The 25,025-nt window shown below is 38.2% G+C and overlaps 1 protein-coding gene and 1 long non-coding RNA gene across 6 annotated transcripts in view; one reads left to right on the forward strand and one right to left on the reverse strand.

Moving 5' to 3' along the window:
- Positions 1-875: 875 nt before the first annotated feature.
- On the reverse strand, positions 876-18,014 carry CEP15 (centrosomal protein 15). Of its 5 annotated transcripts, none has more exons than XM_040454565.1 (5): positions 17,902-18,014; positions 17,146-17,257; positions 15,008-15,131; positions 5,319-5,393; positions 876-3,406 (listed from the first exon to the last, which is right to left on the reverse strand). In XM_040454565.1, the coding sequence occupies exons 2-5, from the start codon at positions 17,223-17,225 to the stop codon at positions 3,284-3,286; spliced, it is 402 nt and encodes a 133-aa protein (XP_040310499.1). In that variant the 5' UTR covers positions 17,226-17,257; positions 17,902-18,014; the 3' UTR covers positions 876-3,283. The 5 variants fall into 5 exon arrangements, with proteins under 5 accessions (XP_040310499.1, XP_040310501.1, XP_040310500.1 ...); XM_040454567.1 differs by having other exon boundaries at positions 17,918-17,997; XM_040454566.1 differs by having other exon boundaries at positions 17,837-17,960.
- A 46-nt stretch (positions 18,015-18,060) lies between these two features.
- Positions 18,061-25,025, forward strand: part of LOC121016782 (uncharacterized) — a 46,388-nt gene continuing 39,423 nt past the window's right edge. The window contains exons 1-2 of the long non-coding RNA XR_005784459.1: positions 18,061-18,210; positions 18,756-19,000. This is a non-coding gene — a long non-coding RNA (uncharacterized LOC121016782). The remainder of the gene's footprint in view (positions 18,211-18,755; positions 19,001-25,025) is intronic.

Raw genomic sequence — 25,025 nt, forward strand, 5'->3', positions numbered from 1 at the left:
AGTAAATTTTTAGTCAGAAACTTAAAAAAAGGCATCTTAGCATCCTAATCAAAGTAGAAGAGGTCAACTAGACTGTTAAAATGGAGAGTTTTTTTAAGCCATGTAGCTATAATGTTTGGACAATTCTTGAAACGGGGAGGGTGGTAACTCTAGATTTAAAACTTTATTTTTTTTTAAAAAAAAGACTTTAAACCAATTCACCTTTGTTTATTTAATAAAGACTAACAGAATAAGGAAGGAAAAGAATACATTTTGTGGATAAGCCAAATTCGTGGTCTTGTGCATTTAATTTTATACTCTAAAACCTACCTGACGGGGTTTAAAGCTTCCTACCTTACTCTTGTGATTGCAAACCCTGGCTTTTCATAGACTCTCCGCCCCCTGGCCTGTCTCCAGTTATTGTAGAAGTGAGAAAATCACCAACTCACTTTAATTCTGGTTCAAAAATAAGTATGTCCACATATCCATTGTATTTTTTTTTTTTTTGATGGAAAAGGGATTGGAACAGACCAGACCAAATTGTGAAAAGAGTTAGATTATTATAGTCCTTCAAGTCTTCCACTGACATGTGAAAGCACCTTGGACGTAACGCACAGGGAAACTGTCCATTTGACCTCCCTTTCATTGGCACTGCTCCTGCTGCCCCCCGCCCCCACCCCTCCTGGGAAAGACCAGATGTCTGGTTTCTAGAGTGTTGGGCTTTTCCTTAGTCAAGTTTATTTTACCAAGTGTGGAGAAAAACTGCAGCTCTTTCGGACCTTAGTATTTTATAGTTTAATAAATTCATCTACTAAAAGTCTTCCAGCATAAAATGAGTTTGAGTATTTATGCACCTCTGTGTTTGCAACAATCCAAGCAAGGCAGTGCGAAGAAAATCTTGAAATGACCTTTATTTTGAAAATCCCATTATTGTAAACAGACAAAAACCAAAATCCAAACCCCCAAATACCGAATTCGTGTTTTTCATGAATAGCAGGTATGAGATGGAGTGAACGGGAAGGACGCTGAATCATAGCAGTGGTAGGGGGCAGGGGGAGTATGAGTAGATGACCTGTTTCCTTGTCTGATTCCTAGTGATAGCAAATACAAAATACACGTTAGATACGGCATTTCTTCCCTCCTTACAGAAAACGGTACTTGGAAATTCCTATGTAAAGCTAATTTGCCATGAGGAATATAAAGCCCTTTAATGGGGTATCTAGGTCCCTATGGATATATATTTTTTTAAACATACACCATGTGGTGCAATCTGTTACAGTCTACAAGGAGGGGAGGGAGTTCTGTGGGGGCCAGGAATAAAGTCATCTCTGGGAGTTTTTGAGGTATTCTCTAGTAACAGGGCAAATGATACAGCTAAAGCCTAGAAATGACATCCATCCCGCTTCCCTAAGTGGTAACCCAGGGTATATTAAATATATGCTCTTTTTAGAAACTATTTAGCAAGTCAGTCAACTTAGGGGAGGAAAAAAACAACCTTTTCTTGACATGGTTAAATTGCTATTCATTTTGTATTTTAATCGAACCTACTGGTGATTTAATTTACAGAACTCAAAGGAAGTGTGCACTCAAATATTTGAGGATGTTAACGTATCAACCACTGTTTAATTTTGGAATGTGCCTACTTGCTTGACACAATATTTTACTATCTCAACAAATGTTTAGCCTTTTTTTTCACTTGACTAAAGAGATATAAGTTTCACATCGCTTCATTCACCTTCTTATGTGCATATGCTGGGAAAGATTGGATGTTAAAAAAAAAAAAAAAAAACTTCCTCATGTTCCTTTCTACTACATCTAAATCTGTTTACCAATTCAAAGCTGCTAAAAAGCCGTGCATTCTCCTGCTAAATCAACTGGATGGCTAGAAACCAAACTGTGATGTAACAGGAAAAAAAAAAAATTATCAATTTATTTTCATGTCAGAACATTCTTGAGAAGGTATAAATTGTTCTGGTCTCTATGCCAGTTTTCTTTTTTCTTCCTTTCTCTGTCTTCCTTTTTTAAAAAGGCTTTCAGCTTTTAAGCGGGTACTTTTTATAGTTACATAACAGTTCTAATATTTTGTGACATTTTGTATTGTGACACTATAGATGAAATTGTCATCGGACTGACACTCTGTGCTGTTTATTCCTTAATTACAACTGTTAACACTGTAGAGAAGTATGTTAATCTGCCAGCGCATATTATGAAAACAACGTTATTGTTACCCACACCATCCACCCACTCAACAGGATATTTCCAAGATGGTAGTTTAAAGGAACTTATCAGCACAATGGACGTTTCAATATAGTGTTGTTTTTTTTTTTTTCTTTTAGCTTATCCTATTTTCTTTTAAAAACACAAACCAGTTTGAAATTTAAATGCTTGAATGGCAATGAACGTATAGACTCCCCTTGCTAGCAGGAGCTGCCTCTATAATTAGAAAAACAAATTTTTTTGAGTGTTCAAGCAGTGGAAGACTGAGGAACCTCAAAGCTTTCTGACAGTTTCAGAAATCATGACAATAGAAGGGAGAGGGAAGGGCAAGTTTAAAGATGAGAAGATGAGAGGAGTTATCGACATTCACAGGGTTGGCAGTCCTTAAATAACCAAGTCAAAATCCAATAACCATTCTCAGCTCTAACAGGGGACCTTTTTCAGAACCAAGTCTGAGCCTTCCTGAAACTGGCTACTTATCAAATGCTTGATGGTTTAGTTCTTTCCCCCAGAACTTTTCAGAGGTTTGATTATCTATGAAGGACAAAATCCTATAAATCCATTCTCTAATAAATATTATATTGAAGCAGCTTAAGTGTCTCTATTTTTTCTACTTGTTAGAAGAAACTGTAATAATGGACCAACACCCACTTTGATCCTGTGCTGAACATGATCCCCGTAATAAAATAACCAAAAGGATTCTAGAAAATGTAGCATCAGAACAGCCAGTATTTACTGTTTAGATGAGAATGGCTGTAAATGCTTTTTTTTTTCTTAAAACGAGACACACACACTTATTTAGCAACTTGTTTAATAAACAGTCCACCTTTCAGTGTGAGCTTTTAACACTAACACTTCCATGGATTTGGCAGAAGGCAAATTCTTGACCTGGAACTACTAGTAGGTCTCAAAGTGACAACCTGAGACTCAGCAGATTGTCAGATCCTGACTGTCATTGAGAAGGTAATGGGACACTGGGAACATACCCGATTGCTAAAGTTCCTGAAACGATCTGCATATTCTTTAATATTCGGCTGTACTAAACAGGTTCTTTTGAAAGAGCATGTGAAGGAGTTATCACTGCGCCTCACTTTGAGTGGTATTTTTCTGCTTCATTTTCATTTTCAACACCGATCGGATATGGTGCTCTTCCTAAAAGAAACTGTTCCCACTTGGGAATATATTCTTCTACTGATGCCCAGTAAAGAGTCTGGAAAAAAAAAAAAAAAAAACACAACATCCAAAAGTAAAAAAGCATATCAAGCAATTGAACTTGGCTCTTCATAATAGTCTAAATGTTTATTCACTGAAGTGTGTGTATGCGTGTACACACACACACATGCACACATAGACGTAGAATGCACTTCCTCTACAGAATATTTTATGTTAATTTTAGAAAGAAATCTGGCTACTTACTAGTGTTAATTTTCAAATTTCTCAGTAAAACCAGAGCCTGGCAGAATTACAGGTTTTAGGATTTTATTGTGATTTTACACGCCCTCTTGTGGCCAACCTTGTGATTATTACCAGTGGAATCATTTATGGCTACGATCATTAAATGTTTTCGGTTACTGTTCCAAATCTCCTACCAAATGATTACGTGTACTGAAGTTATTACAATGAAATGATTAAACATGAACAACTGATTTATAGTTGGCCTAAAAAGATTGGACCTGCGATGAGCTCAGGAACTGAAATGTAACCAGGACAGGATTCAGGTGAATGGACTCCTTAATTGTAAGGGGAGAAACATTTAAAATATGCATCCATTATACCTTTTAGAAGAGCACTCGTTATGGTAAATTGTAATTTCTTCCCAATTTTTTTTTATATTGAGAAAAAATAATATAATGTAACCACTTTTCATTAAATGGCTTAGAAATTGAGATACTGTATTAATGGCCTGCCTATAGCAAGTCTGTAAGCTACAGAGGCTCATGCAAAGATCACCATATAGTTTCTAGAAGCTTTGATGGTTTTTTGCATGACTGCTCTAACAAAGCCAAATAAAAGTAAACTACCAAAAATCTCTATCCTTGCAGGGCATTTTATAGGAGATTATCACTATGAATCTCATTTTGGGAAATTCAACCAAAGAATTCCATAGCATTAAGAATACATAATGATCCACTCTGCACATTAACAAGGTACAGGAGTTCTGAAAGTTGAAAATGGTGAGCGGTTCTACATATCTATCTATCTATGCATGTGGTCTGAGAAGTAGCCTGAAACACTTAAAATAGAGGTCATCCTGCTGTGCAAGACTAGCTCAGAAAAATACCAACTATCGCCTGTGGTTGGGAGTTTCTCCACCATTCATGGCTGGATTAACCCCTATTGTGTGGGCCCCGTATAGGCCAGAGCAAGGTATTGGAGAATTCAACAAAGAAAAAGACATGCCCAAGGCACAACTTTGTACCAGAGTTCTTTCTATCCTTGATCACTGCCTCTTCTTATTACTCTAGATGACACAGAAAATTGAAGGGCAAATTCTCATCCTTTAATTTTGAGTCTATTCACATCTCTGGTTAGGCAGCAAGCAAACTGTATTTGAAAAAGGTCATTAGGAATATAAAATTAAACTATTCTATATGGAGTAAATTTCCTTTCATCACAGATATATTCGTATACCAAGTAGGATTTATTTTTGCCAACAATCTTCCCAATCTGTTCTTGAACTGAGCAAAATAAAACAGACAAAAGCCACACTATACTGCATGATAATACGCATTGAAATAGCATTGGTTGAAAATTGGTGAAGGGACTAAACTACTAACATTAGCCAACAGGAAAAGCACTTTGGTTAGGCATGCTGTCATCTTAAGATTTAGTGCATAGTGTCTCTCATGGTTTAACAGTGTAGTTGTTTCTAGATGAAAAGATACAGGATTTTAAGAAAATTTTCATGTGACACTTTTTTTTTCTTAACATCAAGATACTTATCAGTCACCTACATACAAAGCACAGGACTGTGGACATGTTAAGGATCAATCAGACATATCTTGTTTATTTTACTGAATAAATAAGTCTGGGAAATACATACATAGAACCACAGTTAATTTACAACGTACTCATAACAGCATGGGGTCTCTTCTTATACTTTTGATCTTTAAGATTCTCACCTCAAGAGAAACCACCTCTGGTGATGGAATTGGGTGACTCCGGGTCTGTAGAGACTTTTCTGCTGCTTCTATATCCTGTGATAGGTATCAATGTTATAGAAACAAAATGTATTTACATAACACATACAAATGGCACCTGTAATAGCAACATCTATATCCCAAATCTCTCTTCTCTGGATATACAGTCTGAACTGAAGGAAGGTCATTGAGGTAGGAGACTGATCACTGGCTAGGCAACCAGTTTCAGATCGAGAACAGAGCATTTCTTATCTTAAAATAAAAAGTGGGGGTAGTGTCGAGAGCACTTTCAAGGTCTTCCATTTCATTTAAAATAGTAAATGGCAATAATTCTTGAAAAATGGACTTTCTTATAAAACTGCTCAGGATACTACCTTAGCCCTAATACCATTCAAAACTGCCAGGTGGATAAAACGGTCAAATATTCTGACACTAAAAACAGATATTTGGTGTTTTTTAAAAAAAAAAAAAAATTTTAACATTTATTTATTTTTGAGACAGAGACAGAGCATGAATGGGGGAGGGGCAGAGAGAGAGGGAGACACAGAATCGGAAACAGGCTCCAGGCTCTGAGCCATCAGCCCAGAGCCCGACGGGGGGCTCGAACTCACGGACCGAGAGATCGTGACCTGAGCCGAAGTCGGTCGCTTAACTGACTGAGCCACCCAGGCGCCCCTAAAAACAGATATTTTGACACTGCACTAACCTTAAAAGTGAAGTGTTCTGGGCCACATCATGGAAGTGGTATATTAATGTCACACATTTCATTTGTTCGGTGTTCTTTTTATTTTATATTCATGCAAATTCTCCACATATTGAAAAGAAAGACCATGAGACACCTCTGTACTTTGCAGCAAAAGCCTTTTCACTACACTCTAGATTTTTAGTACTAGATTTCTAGGACAGTCTCGATGGCCAGCTTTACTGCTACGTTGTGCATCATTCATCTGATGGCTTTTAAGCACTGGGCTTTAATTTGTAGTTTAATTCGTGGGTGTGTGCATTTGCTCTTATGGTTGTAGAAACACAAGGGTAATTAATTACACTTAATTCATACTCGGGTAAAGATGTTACCTTGATATGTGGATGAAGTGTATGCCCAGAAATGTAGAACATTCCAAGTCGTTAGTGAAATGCTGAGCTCTGTTTCATGCTCCTCACGTTGGCACCTATGTTGTCTTGTGCTTGCTTATGTTTGTCAAGTTCACAGAGGCCTTGGCTCAAGGCTGTGTAAATTTTGTCTCTCCTTTGAGCTTAGTGAGTTGATCGAAAAGAGAAAGTTCTCTGATCCATGTACAAGCATTGGAGCAATCCAAGTACAGGGCTGTTGGACAGACGGAGAGCGATGGAAAAGGGCGTGGGAGTGGGGTGTGAAGAATCCAATGCTGAACAGGAGAAAAGAGCGAGCAGATGGTAGCGGCGGGAGCAAGGAATGGGTGTGAAATGTAAAAGGGAAAAACAGGAAATTCCCTAAAGGGACTCCCCAAAGTTGCACAACCATTAATGCACCTGCTGTCTAGAAGAAGGTGATTTGAAGGGGAAAACCAGCAATTTAGGGATCAAAAGCCCATCTAATAGCCCTGTCTATTCCCCACCAGAAGTTTGTAGCTGAGACACATGCTAAAGAGCTTTTGATGCCGATGCTACACTGAATAGTGAAGATTAACTCTTCTGTGATTGCACTGAGATTGTACAAGGTCCTGGAACTGTTATAAATCAAACAAAAGAATCCTAACTCCATTTACACCATTATTAGAATAGTTACAAATTTACTGTTAGTGGTAGATCTAAGTGCCACTTGCACCTATAGACAAGATTATAAACCTTTGCCTTAAAGACCAGAAAGTAAGGATATTGAATCTCTCTCCTAGAAGAGCAGATTTGCAATGAAAGAGTAGACATGAGCAGGGATCTGTGGCCTGGTAAGACAGGCCTGTTGTGAGTAACTTGACTGTCAGCTCCGAAGCATTTCGACAAGGGATTATCACCCTTCCAGAGAACTTCTTTCTCAAGTGAGATTTTACTTTCTTAGCTGTTTTGCTTACCTCTCTGCCTCCTACTTCTCTTTCTCCTTAGCTGGCTCCTTTTTTCTCTTCTTAATCTGAAGTGTGGGCTTTCTTAAGATTTGTGACATCTGTCCTCATCTTTTTACTTTTGCTCTCTCCAAGACTGCCTCTTATCTAGCTTCAGCTCTTAATGTAGAGGGACAGATAACTTAACTTCCTAGCCCTTATTCCTCAACCTAATAAAACAGTCCTCCTGACTGTACTGAATATACAATAGTGGGAGTTCTCCTCCCCCGGACACCGATGCTGCATCTTCTATCTTCAACTCTTCTTATTCCCTGACATTTAAAAATGCAAAGGTCCGTAGACTGATCCTTCAGGATGTCTCCTCTAGTCTGTCCATGCCATCCTGTGCTATGGCCTTATTATTACTTACTTGTTCAACAAATATGACTTGGACCCAGGCTTAGACTATGTCTCATTTCAACCTCATATGAAATTGATTAGTTTTGCTAAAATTACTACCTAAATATGTCTTTACCTACTTAAAAAAAAAAAAAACATACCCACTACACAGAGGACAAAATATGAATTCCTCAGCCTGACTGAAAAATCTCTACCTTCTGTAGCAAGTTATATCATATTATTTTCAATGAAGAACCTTCTCTTTGACTCTACACTGCGAGATGATAAGGACTATGTTTGCTACTACCTTTAAGCATCCGAGAATCTTATAAAGTGCAGGGCGTGTACTAAACTCTTAAATATTCACTACATAAATAAATGATTAAGGTGTCAAAAGTTTCCTGAGTATAAATGAAAAGCTTAAAAAAAAAAAAGTACCCAAGGGGGTTGGGGGGAAGAAGAAAAAAAGCAGGTGAAAAGAGGGTAGACTTGCCTGACTAGACCTTTTTATCTTGTTTTTTACAGATCTGTCACTTGATACATATCATTGAAAAATTGATATAGTTACAGAACAAATGAAAAAGCAATCCCTAAAAGTTGAAAACAAAAGGAAACAAACCTGTTGTCTATTTGGTGGCATAGCCACATCAAGAAAAAAGTACATCAGGTGGTCTTAGAACACGGTATTTTGACTGAGCATCCATAGTGAGATGTACCCCAAGGACAAAAAGAATTGTAAAAAGTTTCTGGCTGAGAGCCATAGTCTGTAATCATACTGTTGCTGGTAGTGGTGTCTCTATCACGGGATACAGTAAATGACTATGAGGTTGGTACTGGGAAATTACTTGCGAACTGAGATTTTTGGTTTGAGGGGGAAAAAAAAGAGTTACAGGTTGATGATTTTAAGTTAAAAGTCTTGGAATCATGTGATTGAAATGGAATTATTGATACGAGCTCTTGCTGACTTTTATCTTTTTTTTTTTTTTTTTTTTTTCAATTTTATCTTTAAAAAAAGTTGTAAGAAACACCGGATCAAGGGCTCTAAATATACATTCCTATCAAAAGGATCCAGGGCTCCTTGGAGCAAAGGCCAATTCCAAATCCGTATGATTAACCTGATAGATATCATCGTACCAGAAAGAAAGTAAACTACCAAGGACTGTTAAGATCAGGTCAGAGGCATTCATGAGCTACCTTGGAGGTTTCCACTTGGTAAAAATGGGACAGGTGGAGCATCAGTGGGAATACAGATTGAACACTGCAGCCATATTTAAAAACACCAATTTGTCACTTTTGGAGGATACTAGAGAATCAACCTGTTATTTTTGAAAACTAAGTACAGAGAAAAGAATCAAGCACTCATCATGCTTGTTCCTATAGGAAATGTACTTCAGTATAACCAACTATCTGCTGAGGGCAGGTTCATCTTCTTGTAAATGATCAGTAATCGAATAAGAAGGAATAGAAGAATGCAAATATCACTTTTTGCAAGCCCTGATAAGCATATGTAGGCCACGATCACCAGTGACTGCTGACATTCCAGAAGGAGAGACAACGAGTCATTACAAAAGTGTTCTTCCCCCAAAACACTGAACCTGAATGTGATCAGGTCTCTAGAAATGCAGAGCATTAACATGTGGTTGCTGAGAATTTGAAATGTGACAAGTCTGAGTCGAGATGCGCTGGAAATGTAAAATACACACTGAATTTTGAAGGCCCAGTAAGAAAAAAGAACAAGGTATGTATGTACTAACTTTCAGGAGCAATATATTTGAAATATGAAAATTTTAATGTTTCATTTAATGTTTCTTTTAACCTTATTAAAAATGGTTACTAGGAAATTTTATAATACTTGCGTTACATTTCTGTTGCACAGCACAACTTCATCCTATCAATCTATGTCAATTATGGGGAATAGAGGAACATACTAAATGATACTTCAGCAATGTAATTAGTAATATCCAGATTGTGAGAAGCTCTATAGGAGAAATGAGCCAGTTCCTTCAACAAAGAAATTCAAAGGGGGTTAGAAAAGAATGGGGTGGGGCAGAGGGAACTTCTAGAGATTAGAGAAACCTATCTGTCAATTACATACTGGATTTTATTTGGATCCTGATTCAAACAAATGTAAAACCATGTTGATAAGTTAATAAGGGAGGGACATCTGGGTGGCTCAGTCTGTCAAGCGTCTGACTTCTGGTTTCTGCTCAGGTTATCTCAGGGTCTGAGTTTCGAGCTCTTCATCAGGCTCTGAACTGACAGCAAGGAGCTTGCTTGGGATTCTCTCTCCCTCTCCCTCCTTCCCTGTTTGTGCTCTCTCTTTCTTTCTCAAAATAAATATGTAAACTTAAAAATATTTAAAAAGTTAATATGGGAGATGGGCATCTCAACTGAATATGTGAGGAATTGTCAATTTCTTAAGTTGACCGTGGTATTGCGATTATACTTTGAAATAGCCCTTATCTTTGATAAACACTGAAATAGATGTACACCAAAGTGTTTATAGATGACACAATGGCATGCCTGAAGATTAGCTTCAAAATAATTTGAGGGGCGGGCTGGGGGTGAAGGTGAGGAGTGTAGATGAAACAAGATTGGCTGTGTTTTGATAATTACTGAATCTGGGTGATAAGCACATGGAAGTTCATTCTTCGATTTCCTCTTCTACATAGGTTCGCAATTTTTCATAACAATTAAAAAACAAGTTTCCAGTATGGATGGTGGTGTAAATGTTACTCTATGGCAGTATTCAGCAGCCTCTATAAATGAGTTGACTCATGATTAGGAAAGGTAAACTGTGAGCACAAAAAGTCATGCACTGCGATTTCTTTCTTTTCCCCTCACTAGACCTGTCCCTCCCTCTCAACCCAGCAATGGATATCTCCCTATAAATCTATGCAGTGATGCCAGCTCTGGTTGGGCTGGGTCTAATTGTTTAATGTGCTCAAGGTGCAATTTTTGGGATTGCAAAAAGAAGATAGTTAGGCATGAGATACAGGGTCACTGGTACAAGCAGCACTTAAGCATTTGTTAAACTCGCTCTTCACTGGATTTGGAGAAAGTGAGAAATGTGAGTAGGGAAGAGGAGAGATGGGGTCCTGTAAGTTATTGGCCATCCTGGGGGGCAGCTGGTTCAAGGCTCTAACCGGCAGCCACCCCAAGAAGGCTTCCGGGATGCACCTTACAGGAAGCATCTGCCATATCTCTAGTCTGCTGTAGCACACTCCTGTTCCTTCTCACCCTGGAATGTTTGTTCATTTTCTTCACAAGATGATGTTTGCTACCACAAAACTGACTTTTTGGGTTAAACAATTTTGTCACTGGTGGTGGGGGTAAGGAAGGAGGTGGAAAGAGATGACCTTTTACATCCTGGAAGTATTTATGGAAACAATTCTCTCTTCTAAATCGATTTTGTTTAAAAATTTTTTTTTTCAACGTTTTTTATTTATTTTTGGGACAGAGAGAGACAGAGCATGAACGGGGGAAGGGCAGAGAGAGAGGGAGACACAGAATCGGAAACAGGCTCCAGGCTCCGAGCCATCAGCCCAGAGCCTGACGCGGGGCTCAAACTCACGGACCGCGAGATCGTGACCTGGCTGAAGTCGGACGCTCAACCGACTGCGCCACCCAGGCGCCCCGACGATTTTGTTTGTAAAAGGCAGATAAATTTCATTTTATTTCATTTCTGGAAACTAACAAGCTAACAATCCATTATCATCTATGATACTTACTGACTAAACCCTCAGTGTGAGTTTTCTTCTCTACGTAAACTCATGTTCATTCTTTTACTAATATGCTTGAACAGTTTGGGATTAGTCTTTTCATTATCATCCGATTTTAAAGACATTCTTTGATACTCTTGCTAATTTATTTTTCCAAATGCATTTAGAGAAATTTTGTTGGGTTTGATGTGAAATTTTTGTGGGGTTCTATTGGATCTAAAAATAACATTGTGGGGTGCCTGGGTTGCTCAGTCGGTTAAGCCTCCGACTTTAGCTCAGGTTGTGATTTCACAGTTTATGAATTCGAGCCCTACATTGGGCTCACTGCTGTCTGTGAGGAGCCTGCTTCAGATCCTCTGTCCTCTCACTGTCTCTGCCCCTCCCCCACTCATGCTCCCTCTCTCTCCCTCTCTCAATAATAAACCTTAAAAAACATAACTTTGTGACAACTGGTGTCATAAAAATAATAGTTAAAAAATAATAGTTTTCCCATCAGGATTAAGGCATATGTCTCCATTTAAATTTTCTCTTGAATCTCCCATTGAAATGTAGTAATTGTAACAGTCATACGTCCCTTGTTAAGAGCATTCCCAAGTATTTTATAATTTCATTGCTAATGTGAATGTGATCTCCTATTTTCCAAGTATATCTATAGGATTGTTACTGATATTTTTATGTTTACTTTCTATCCATTAATTTTACTCAACTAATACTAGTTTGAAAACAACTTTGGCTTGTCTACATATACAGCCATATCGTTTAAAAATACTAGTGTTAGATCTTCCTTTCCAAAAATCAAGGCTTACTCCCTGTTATTTGGATGCTCTGACCAATATAAGAAACACTAAGGTCAAATAATGGATGCTGATAGAGCTCATCCTTCTATTGTTATTAGTGTCTTTACAAGAATGCTTCCAAGTTTTAGTGGAACCATTTTTAAAGTGTATTCTGGTCTTAAGTACATATCGTGATGTAACGGAAACTGTTCTTGACCAGGGGTATTAGGAGTAGTTAGTTACCTTATGGTTTCCTCAGCTCTAAATTAAGGCAATAGCAGTGGTCAGTGTTTTTCACCATTCCTTAGAGTGACAATAGAGCAGACAAGGAAGGGCAAAATGGGTGGGGCTTTAGGCCAAAGCAGGTCCATTTTTACTTTAATCTTGAAGAAAAGTTTTTATGCTAAAAAAAAAAAAAGTATAACCTTCAATGAGAAGTGACTCTATATGCGTTTAAAAGTTGCTCCCAACTGAATATTCTGTGATCAAGTCTTATTTATGTCACTTGCACAATAATCTCTTTACAGAGTTTCAAACAAAATAAGAAGAGGGAAAGCAGGATAAAAAAATTGCATATACAAATATTCAAAGTATGTTTTTAAAAAAAGTGAAGAGACTGCATGTCTAACAGCAAACACACTGTATCTGTTTATGAAAAGACTGACAGGAAAAATACAAAAAAATACTAATTTCTAGCTGGGTGGGGTGATATGGAAAAAAAGCTATTTCAGGGGCTCTGAGTGGCTCAGTCAGTTAAGCATTTGACTCTTGACTTTGGCTCAGGTCATGATCTCATAGTTCATGGGATCGAGCCCCTCATTGGGCTCTGTGCTGACAGTGCAGAGACTGCTTGGGATTCATTCTCTCTCTCTCTCTATCTCTGTCTCCCCCCCTTGTCTGCCCTCACCTGCTCATGCTCTCTCTCTCAAAATAAAGATTAAAAAAACATTAAAAACAACTATGCTAGCTCATCTTCTTTACGCTTTCAAGTTTATTACAGTGAGAATATATTTTATTATCGGGGGGAGAAAAACCATACCAAAAGACGATGAAACTAGGTTCATTATCTTCCTTCTAGATAGGACAATGATTTCTTAGCTATTCTTCTTTAATCTAAGCTCTCCATTCTTCAAATCACATTCATCGGAATAGGAGATGAATCTTTTCTTAAATACCCATATGTTTCTTATGTAAGTCTCTAGTTTTCTTTTGCTCAAACATGTCTAGTACTGTATTATCCCTATATATCAAGTCTCAGATTCTTCAGTTGGGTCTCACAAAATCTATCCAACCTTGCTTCCTGTGGCTTTAAGAGGTAGTTAGCTCAGGGTCCCGTGAACATTAATTGGGCTATTCATTCTTCTGGGCTTGGTTCTTCTGTAAGAATGCAGTGGAATACCTTACCTTGTGCCTATTCAAACACCGTTCCAGCTTAGCTTCCACTGTCAGACTTGTTAGAATATTTTAGCTTTTGATGAGTTTTTATACTTAGTCCCGCAGTGCTGAGGATTCCACCTAACTGAATGTTTGATCTCCTAAGGTCTCCTATTTTGTGTGTGACAACCTCAACCTTAGGTTATCAGTTAAGCCTATGAGCTACTGGATGTAAAGAACTCTGAATTCTTTTGTTGACTCCACCTTCTGCTGAGAACTAGCTTAGTAGTAAGGACTCCGGGCATTCACCAAATACTTGCTCACTAAAAGGAAGACAAACTTGAAAAATCCGAATAACACCTGTACTTGTTGCAGGTAGGTAGCAGTCAAGCCTTCAAGCCTTCTAATTTAGTTTTTCTGAATTTTCACAGCAAATTCCAGATTATCCTATATATTTCCATTTAAAAATAAATATTGCAAACACCATTGGGCAAGTAAGACATATGGCAACATAGAATGCTTTGGTAGCACTATGGCTGTGACTTAAATTACTGTGGATCAAACTGCCAGAAGCTGAGAAGATAACTGAATTTCCCTCTTCCTTTATCCTCTAGTGACTACAGAAGATAACTATATCATGCCTATCGATGAAAATATTTAACAATAAAAAACTGAAAACACTGCTTTATAACTTAAATAATATAGCCTTACTACCAAATGTTTTAGTCATAGGATCTCTTGGAAGCTTGAATGGAAGCAAACTTTAGGGTTTTAATTATGGATGAAGCCATACAATTCTGGAAGCAAAGTATAGCAAGCAGCCAAAAATGTTACACATATGATTTTACTCCAAATGGGCACATTGGCCAAATGGTGAGGCCCTGCGCAATCACATACTTTGACCACCTCCTCCATCACTATCAAGAGAGATCTGGGAAATCTGTTATCTGTTAGATATGAATTCTGTGTGTTGACTGTGGCCCCAATAGGGCAAAATCAAATTGTTCTCGTTTTTATGAGGATAGTTTTGAGTTGGATCTAAAAACATTATAGGTACTTCATGGGGTTTTAGAATCTCCCGATAAATAAAAGAAGATAGAGAGCTGTATCTTAAATTTATTACGTCTTGCACAAAGGTGACCTTTAAATTCCTTCCGTGGTCACTGATTTTTCTGGTTGATTAAAAACACTTAGCTTAAGCAAACTTCCATTTTTTTTTTCATTAAAAAAATGAGAATCCATATGCAACTTATCTAACATGGGTTTAAAAACTAGATGGTACTTCGTTAATTTTATTCAAAACAAATTATATACATCAAAATTATGAAATTCACTTAAAACCTTTTTTGCATAGGTGAGGGAAAATATCTAAAATCAATGAAACTTACCTTTAAAAGACTAAGGTTCCTTTTAAGAGCAGTTTGAGCTGCTTGTATCTGAGATGCCTTTTCCTTGTTTTCATCTAGACATTTATTCTCCATTTGTTGAAGTAACATTAATCTTTGTGATACTCTAGAAAAAAGGAAGATTATATAATTTTTTTTTTAAGGGAACATTTTAGCTTGTTCAATATGGAAGTACATTTCTTAATTACACCTCAATTCAAGTTCAACATATTTTGAAAGCCAACTACTATGTCAATTATTAAGACAGTAGAAAACTAAGATAGTTCAGTAAGTCTTAAATATGGGTAAAATTATTTTCATTAACGTATCTACTGTAAGTACATGCTTCTTTTTTTTTTTTTTTTTTTTTTTTTTTTAGCCTCTATGGTCTTTGCAATTATTTTAGAGTGTTAAAACATGTTTTAATTTTTTGGTGAAAATGCAAACTGTAATACATATCCCTTTGTACACATACTTATATATACCTCCCCACACACATACATTGATATAACTTGCTATACGAAACCTTCTGCTTAACACTTCAATACCCCTGAATCTCATGTTACACATTTAGAATTGCGCTAAACTTCCATATGTTTGAAGAAGCAATAAAAATATTTTTTTCCTCTTTTTCCAAGAGAAAGATGATGGTTCCATATATGAGTGAGAGGCTGTGTGTATGTATGCATACTCACAACAAGGTGAAACAGTAATTGAAGAAAGATGTAAAAAGTTGTAAGTAAATTATCAAACTGCTTTGTTTTATATATTTTAAAAGTGTCTCATTGGTCAAATCATCATTTTACAAGTTTTTTGGCCCTCTTAAATGGTTAATTAAAAAAATGTCAGATGATAAAAAATACATGAGGGTAGAATTAAAATTGAGTAATTTGAACATTTTTTATAAGGAAAATACCTTAGAAAGCCAAGGAAGGGGGCCTGGTAATGAACTAAAGAAAATAAATTAATTAAAGAAAACATGAAAGCCCACAGAAAGAGGTGGAGATGGTTGATATCAATAGAAGTACTGGACTGGTTATATAATTTGTAAGGCCTAATGCAAAATGAAAATATGGGGCTCCTTTAAAAAAAAAAAAAAACTATTACACGTTTCAAGACAGCAACATTAGACCATTAAACCAAGCCTGCTATGGGTAAGAGGTTTAGAGAAGTCCATTAAATACCAGTGAGGAACTTAGAAAGGTGAGAAGGGTAAATTTATCTAGGTAATAGCAAAGCAAAGTAAAAACATAAATAACCCTTTTAATCTTTATTATTCTTAAGAGACAGTGAGGTTCCCTAATACCAAATCTCTCAAGTGTTAGAAAATTTAAATGACACATTTTCAGATTTTTAAGTCTGTTCACACAATATTTCACTAAGAAAGCCAGCACAATGTATTCATTTAGATAAGCCTTAAAAAAAAAACAACTTACATTTCTTCATGTCTTTTAGAAAGGCGAATTTCTTGAGCAAGCAACGAAGTCATCTTTAGTCAAAGCTGCCTTATAAGCTTTCTGCTAAATAATAAAAACATGTACAGTTATTTCTACTACATATCCTCAGCTTTTCAAGAGTTGATGGTTTTATTACCTCAACCCATTGATTCTCTCAGAATTGAAAAATAAAAATTGAGATGTAATGCATAAAATGAGAGAATGCACTTAAAACCATTTTTATTTACGATGCGCAGCTTTTCATATGCCAGGTGCATCCCCAAACACCATGAATCAGGTAAACTAAACATTTCACATTTCTTCCTCTTATTTCCTCACACTTTAACCTTAATCTGAATTGAAAACAAACAAGCAGCTGGTACTAAGACTAGTAAACATTTTATTGAATCAACAGAAAGAAAAAAAATCCACTCTGTAAAATTCAACACAGGAACACCACCTCTCATGCATGTGCATACACACCTAGAAAGGCAAACAAGTATGAGAACCAACTGGAAACTCATGGTCTTTCTTTTATTGGAAGACTGCCCAGTTCTACCATCTCTTTTCCAAATAAGAAAGTATTTTTCATGTGTAACTGCGGTGGAAAAGCACAATTGTTCCCTTCACTGTACCCTGCGTGCTCAGGAGTCCTGTTTGGGGAGTTTGGGAAATCCCATTTTAATGGCACATGAGCAAGCTCACCTTGACTGAAGAGCCTGGATCAATACTGATAAAAGATCAAGTGCAGTACTTTGAAGGCTGGGAGCCTGAAGGCAAATCATCTGGCTGGGTGCAAAAGCCAAAGGTGACTGTCCTAAGGGAGAAAAAAAACATGAATGAAATTCTTTCCTCGGGCGAAGCACTGGCTTTCCTAAATTTTATGAATTACATACTGTCGCTAATCTCGGAGTGTCCAGCGCTGACAGACTGAGCTCTTCCTTCTGTGTACATGCATGGAGGTGTAGGGCCCTGAGCCCAGCCAAGGAACCACTGCCCTGCCCTCATCGGGTTTCCTTCTAAAGGAACCGCTGTGTTTTGCTCAGCACCGCGGACAGCAACCTCTCCAGGCCCGCCCGCAAGGATCTAGTTACAGATACTTCCTCTAAGATCACTGCAGGCCACTCCTCGCCGCATTCCTCCCACTTTCCATTGCAGCGTCAAGGAAATCCCGGAAAGTTAGTCCATGGTAACTTCTCTTCCGTAAGCCCGCCATCAGCACTCCAGGCAAACCCCAAGATAAATACTGCCTTTCGAACCGAAGATCCCCATGGTCTGAGAGTCCTCAATCCTCCGACCACTCCAACTCCTGCTCAGGACTCAACGACCTTTCCTCATCACCCCAGCCCTTCCCCGTTAACAACATTCTCCCCCCACCCGCCGGCCCTGCGGACACCTGCGCCGTTCTCGGACAGTCAGGGCCCCCACCCGCGGCCCGTAACGCCGTGGGACTCCACTCACTTAGCCGCGCTTAGACCTTTTCGGTAAAGGCGTCCGCTACAGTGCGGATGCTGGGTCCCAGCACAGGCCTGGGCGTGGTCACGCCGCCATCATTGCGCACGCGCAACGAGGTGGCGTAATCACGTTGCTATAAAAGGCGGACCTCTGGCGCGGGAGTTTTCCCGAAGCGGTAGCTGCGAGCCTTGCGAAAGCGTTTGGCGGTAGCTCAATTTCAAGGCCTTTTAAAATGAGACCTGTATCCGTTCAAAAGGCTTCAGAGAGGGAAGCTAGAAAGTCACGGAGTATGAAAATGGGGAAGCCCCCTTCAAGGTACTCCAAAGGGATTGAATGGTCTTTACAGTGAGTAAAAGCACTTTAATTCAAAGAGCTTCACCCTGGTGTTCCGTTGCTAAGCGGGGGAGCGGAGCCCCTGTTCGCACCCACTAGGGAAAGTAACATTAATCGGTGACGTTTTGAGGGGTCTGCATGCGGGTCGCGGTGTTATGTGGATTATCTCGGCCCTTTACCACAATGCTGGGTTGGGTAGGTCCCACTGTCCTCATTTAACAGAGGAGCAGACAAGCTCGGCCGTTTATTTAGGTTGTGGTTTGAAGCCCGCAGAGGTTTAATGAAATTTCCCACGGCCCTCAGGACCCCGCACTTAGAAATAATCCTTTTGTGCTGTGAAACGCATTCTTAAACCTTTTTTTCCCCTTTGAAATAAGTTGGTGAGACACGAGGTACTATTCCTTAGTTTCAGAGGTAGAAACTGAGGTTCAAGAGAGGTAAAGTTGTTTTCTTCCTAAAGTTACTGAGTTGGTCAAGGGCGAAGTGCCAGACTCTAGTCCCGGTGTCTCGTATTTTTTTCTTCCTAGAATATCTCCATGAAACTCCGCTGATGCTTCAGGACTATGGCGCTTTATGGTTCCTTTGCTTGGAAAACCCATTCCTTAGAAACTCACGTAGACTCAGTTCCTTATCTTTCAATGCTGCCTCCTCAAGGAAGCATTCCCCTGGACCTCCAATATAAGAGAGGAGTTCCATTTCTTCTTTGTCCTCCTCCTGCTGTATTTCTCTCCAGAACACAACACTGTACCACTGTTCTTCACCCTAAGAACAGGTATTCTCGATTCTTATTTGCTGCTGTATCCTCAGCAACTAAAATGGCCTTGAAATAATCTGGGATTGAATTTGCATCATAATTTAAGAGAGCTCTGTCTTCAGTTGATAGGACTTTCGATTTAGCTGTCCCATAGCCTTCCTTAGTAAACATGAAAAATAAACCTTTGAATGGCCCTTTGTTGTAGGAATGAAATAGAGCTTTTGCATGGGTACAAGGCATTCTTACCTTTTATGTAAATTTACAAGTAAGAATTTTTTTTTTAATTGGCAATGGGTTGCATGAACCTTGAGGCTGCACATGAAAGCATTTGTATGTTGTTTAAAACAAACTTTGTTCGCCTCTCCTGCTTTATGCATAGTGACATAATTGGGACAGACCCAGCTCTTTTGACTTGGAATCTCGCTTCTTTAGGTCATCGTCTTCCCTAGGAGTGAATCAAGGAATACCTTAGAATTGTCTTGCAATTTTTAGGGGGACAGTAATGAGGAATACCTCACAGACACTTAAAAGTTATCTAGAGAGACGGAGTATTTTGTAGCATCCTGTAAAAGCACTTGCTCTACTCAAAGATCTGCTGTGATAGCTCCGCTCTTCATGACAGCCCCCAGTTGATCTTTTCTGTGAGACCCTTGGCTGGGGAAAAAGTATCTGTGGCAATTGCACAGTTTGTCTCTACACAGCTTCTCTATTAGGTAGGTTTGGGTACTTCTTGGAGTGAGATATTCTTGGTCTACCACACAGATTATGGGAACCTTGTAAGTGATGCCTGGCTCATAATGGGGCATTCTGTAAATGTGCAGTGAAGTTAGTATTTCCTAACCCTGGTATAGTTCTGCCCACCACTGTGCTAAAATTGTTCCTTAGCCTCATCATTTAGAAAACCCTGTGCTCTTTAGCCATAAATTCTATAAAGATGCATTTATTAAATATCTCTCAGATATAGTTTCTGCCCTCAAAAGCCTACAGGGCTCTTAAAGTATATACAGAAAGCTAGAGGATTTTGGCTGACAACATAATAATGACTCCTTTTCATTGACTGTTCATTCTGTACTAGGTGCTGTGTGTGATTTACCTCATCTAATCCTCGTAACAGCCCTGTGAGCAAGACAGGGTTGCTTAACTTACTATCCCCATTCTTATAGCTGAGAAAAATGAGGTTTAGAGACCTGATTTATGACCATATTGTAAGTAAATGAGTCCCAGCTTGATGTTAGTATTGTAAGTAATTGAGTACAGTATGTCAATAATGTGTCACTAAAACGTATCCTGCAGATTGTGAGGGTGCTAGAGAAGAAAGAGCACCAAGAGCAGGAATAGTCTAGGTAACATTTAAAAAGTCCATATATTTATGAGAGAGAGAGTGTGAGCAAGAGAGGGTCAGAGAGAGAGGGAGACAGAAGATCTGAAGTGGGCTCTGTGCTGAGAGCAGCAAGCCAGATGGGGGGCTCGAACTCATGAACCGTGATATGTTGACCTGAGCTGAAGCTGGACGCTCAACCGACTGAGCCACCCAGGCACCCCTAGATAACACTTTGGAAGGCTAAGTTGAGTTTTGCAAACTGGGTGGAATTTGGAGGTCTGCTTTTGTAATTGGGGGTATCAGGTGGCAAGATGGGGTGTGAACTCTTGTAAGTGAAGGAGCCCTTATGGAAGTGTGTGCATGAGAATATGTCTGGGGTGAGGAGCCGTGGAAAGGAAGCATTGAGAAGAATGTTTTCTCCTCATTTCCCCCAGTTTTGAAGATTTCATATCTGGTGTCAGAGACTTAGAAAATAGAGGTTTGACAGTAACAAAGAGAAGGAAGGATTGGAAAAGGTGAGACTGATAAGTAAAGAATAGAAGTAGGAGACTTGATGGAGAAGAAAGGACAAGCTTTGGAGACTAAGAAATAATTAAAAGAATCCCAGAAACCTTGACAGTTTCAGACTTGAAATTACAGTAAGTTATAGTTTATACAGAGGTTTGCAGTTATGGTTTACACAGAGGCCATCTTTTTTAGACATCCTTTGGGTGTACTTTGGGTAGACAAGTAATAAGAAAATGAAGCACTCATGCCTGAAATGGAGTTAGTGGTTTTTTTCTTTCTCCCTTGTTTCAGGAAATCCCAGATGAAATTTGGTGCAGTGGGTCCATTTGCTTGTTTTTCTGCTTTTCTTCACTCTGAAATATAATCATTGGACTTTTATCTTTTTCCAGAGTTGTAGATGGTCCATTTCACTATGGAAAAATACTCTATGCTCAGAATATCTCTGAAATGCCTTAAATTGGTCCTGGATGGGTTTTGACCAAAGAGAATTTACAACCAGATACTTCTTCAGGATCTTTTGTCAACGAATCAGCTATCAATCTAGGTCTAATCAGATAAAACTGTGCAATAGAGAAGTCATTATCACAGCTGGTTGCCTGCATTGTAGACATTCTTGGCTGAGAGAATAAGACTGTGCTGATAAAACTATGCTCATTCCTAGAGATTTCCAGTGAGAATTTGCATAAGCTTTTTCCTTCCTGCGAGAGCAAATTAAAAACCTCACTGGTTCTAAAATTCACTTGGAACGCATTAGAATTTTTAAATTGAAAGCACACATGATAATTCTTAGCAAATCACTTGTGTTTTGTATACATAGTAAAATACGTATATTTTCTCCTCCCCAAATTTCGGCAATTTAAAGCTCACACAATCCTTTTGTCTTAAATTGACACCCTTCCAGCTGTGTATAATTTAAAAGCCTTTCCCCCCCCCCCCATTTAATCCTGGCTCCTTGATTTCCCAGCGGCTTTCAGTTTACTCACTAGTCTCTCTAACTCTTTAACTCAGGCTTTTCTTGAAGTGGGAATTTTGTATAGTTCTGCCTGTTTATTTTCTCCATGTCTCTTCCTGCCCAACCCCCACCCCAGGCCTTGCTCTTAGAATTCAGTAACAACTGTATGAGTCCACTATTGAGTAAGCAATTAAAAACCTTCTTAATGCATACTTCACGACTTGGAGCACTGCGTTCTGCAGTTTCCATCTTTTTGTGATGCTCTGCATCTGTTTACTAAAAAAATTGGAGGCTCTTGGCACTAGCCTGTTTCTCATTATTATTGTTTGCTATCTCTCCTTGAAAACTTAAAATTTCCTTTGAAAGAATAAGAGTTGCAGTCTTTCTACATTGCCACTTCTTTGTTTCAAGATCTGATGGTATGTTAAAATATTGTGAGATAGTCTGTTGATTAATGCGTTTGGGACAGATAATTTTTTAAAAAATCACCCATATCCTTCATTTACGTGAGAAAAGCATGAGATGATGTCTTATCTAGTTTTTTGAGACTTTTGTATGAATACATTTCTTCTTTTGCTAGAGCTTCGGGTCTTACTTTCAAACCTGATTTTTTTTTTCTTTTGGGTATTGCTTTCCAGAAATGACTTTATTAAATTGAAAGCTGAGTTTGATTCTATTGATGGCTTGTTCTTACAAACCTCATATTTGAAACTGAATGTTACTTTTAATGTAAGAATTTTGAAAACCCTAGTTAAATATACACTTGGGATTTGGCTCATTTTTAGAATCATTTTTTTCAGCGAGGTTAACAACATGAAATGATTCCTGAATATCTTTATATACGGGTATGCTTTTCTTGGGCTCTGAAAAAAATACAAGTAAAAAGCCAAAGAGCTAGATGGCAAATTAATTTTCTGCAAGTTTCTAATGTATTTCCCCAAGTTCAAATGTGTACGACGTTGATTACTAGTTTGTTTATACTTTCAAAAAATAATGTTTTAATTAGATTAAATGGGAGCCTCAAGTTTTAGTCAACTTAAAATATTTGCAGCTGGTGGAAATGTTAATGGTACTTCGAAAAATTGGATAAAGTTGTCCTTTTACAATTTTGTTATATTTGTTTGATGTGAAATAGTAAACATGTTGGCTTATATGCCTAAAATTTTGAAGAAAAGTAGTAGAAGGGAAAAGAAATGGATTCATTTTAACTCTAGATGGCAGTTAAACACAGCTAACAAAGACCAACTTGTTTGAAATACAGAAACACAAAAATAGTAAAAACACACACACGTTCTGTTCTACCATCCAGTTAATTATATTCTCAAAACGATGTCTTGGATTGATATTCCTAAACAAACATGTACAAAATGTAATTACACACAAGTGAAATAAATAGTGTAGGCCTGTAATTGCAAGATTTTTTTTTCAACTTGTAATATGGCATACACCTGTGCAATGGCTTCTACTGCCTCTGTTTTGTCATTTTTACTAACATCTCTTTCAGTGTAGTTTTATTTTATGTACAATTATTTACCAATATCAATTCAAGCCATATGCCATTGGGAAAACTATTACATATTTAATGTCTCGAAATGTTAAAATATAAGTAAAGCCTATTTTCATGAGGAAATGTGTTCTCTATAAGTCCATTCCAAAAGCTGGCATAGATATCCCCTCGTATACATTTGCAACTGCATTTTACTTTATATATATTTTTACCTATAAGTATTTAATTCATTAGCTTGGTGTTTGGAAGTTACCAAATAATATTTCTCATAGTATTTATAAGAGAAAGCAGAAGCTTGTCAGATCATACCTTGTTCTCCTCTCATGGCCTCAGCTCTTGGAGTAGACTGTACGTCGTATACATTCGTAGAGCACAGCTACCTCTGATACATGATGACTGTATGGTGATAGGGTGATTGGTGAAGAGAATAAAAAGGACTTAAAGGACATCTCAGGTAGCTTAGAAGAGGAAAGGATGTGGCCTCTTTTAAAAAATTTTTTTTTTTTGCAGATTTATATGAAATAACTAAATTCTTTTGAGAGGACTTACTTGATTGACTTTTGTTTCTTGTATTTAGCAATTTATGACCTGAGTCTGTTTTCACACAGTAGATTACGGCATAGGCAGCAGCCACTACCCAGGGTATCAAAGGGCCTGTATGTGAGCACTCAGACCATATAGTTCTGAAACCTCGGTGGCCTTGCGTTCGGGGAGGTGGGGGTGAAGTGCTTCTCAGCCAGAAAGGTGTAGAGGTTTGGGGCAGCCTAATGGAAACTGGACTTTGAACACCTCAGATCTTGAAATGAGCGTTTGCCTTTTCAGTTGGCAGAATAAATGTTCAGTGGGCTCTCCAAGAGATGTCTGTGATCACATTGTAGAGAGTTCATAAGAACTCTCTGGTTAGACCCCAGACTCCTAATAGCAGGGGTTGGTTCCTAGTAGGCTTTTGATAAATGCTTGTTGAATATATTTCAGTTGGCAACAGGATAAATTTTTCTCTTTTCTTTTCAAACAGCATAAAAACAGTCCCATGTTATTCAAAAATAGAAGTGAAAGAATTTAGGGGCGCCTGGGTGGCTCAGTTGGATGAGCATCTGACTCGATTTTGGCCTAGGTCATGAACCCATCGGTTTGTGGGATTGAGCCTTGTGTCAGGCTCCCGGCTGACGGTGCAGAGCCTGCTTAGGATTCTCTCTCTCCCCCTCCCTCTTTGCCTCTGCCCTGCTTGCATGTGCACACAGACACACATTCTCTCTCTCTCTTTCAAAATAAATAAACTTAAAAAATAGTAAAAGAATTTTTCCATTTATTTTAGAGAAGTTTCTGCTAGAATTTTATCACAATTAACGTAATTGCTGCCTATTTATAACAGATTGTTGCCTTGCATGGATACAGAGTTGCCAGAGCTGCTGAGGTTTCCAGGGAAGATGGAAATTTGGATGCTGATGTGAAATCTTCTGCGTAATCATTGTCAGTCACTGTTTGAAATAAAAAAAACAACAAAGAAAAAAATACAACATCAAACCAATGGTTTGTAGACTTCAACGTAGAGCACTCTAATTTTTTAGCTCATAATTTTTTTTAATGTTTATTGGTGTATTTTGAGAGAGAGAAAGAGAGAGTGTGTGCGCGCACACAAACTGAGGAGAGACAGAGAGAGAGGGAGAGAGAGAATCCTAAGGTTTTCCACTGTCAGCACAGAGAGCCAGGCAGGGCTCTAACTCATAAACCATGAGATCATGACCTGAACCAAAAT

This window comes from Herpailurus yagouaroundi, unplaced genomic scaffold (genome assembly GCF_014898765.1).
Source record: "Herpailurus yagouaroundi ecotype Mexico unplaced genomic scaffold, PumYag 213, whole genome shotgun sequence".
Taxonomy (NCBI): Eukaryota; Metazoa; Chordata; class Mammalia; order Carnivora; family Felidae; genus Herpailurus; species Herpailurus yagouaroundi.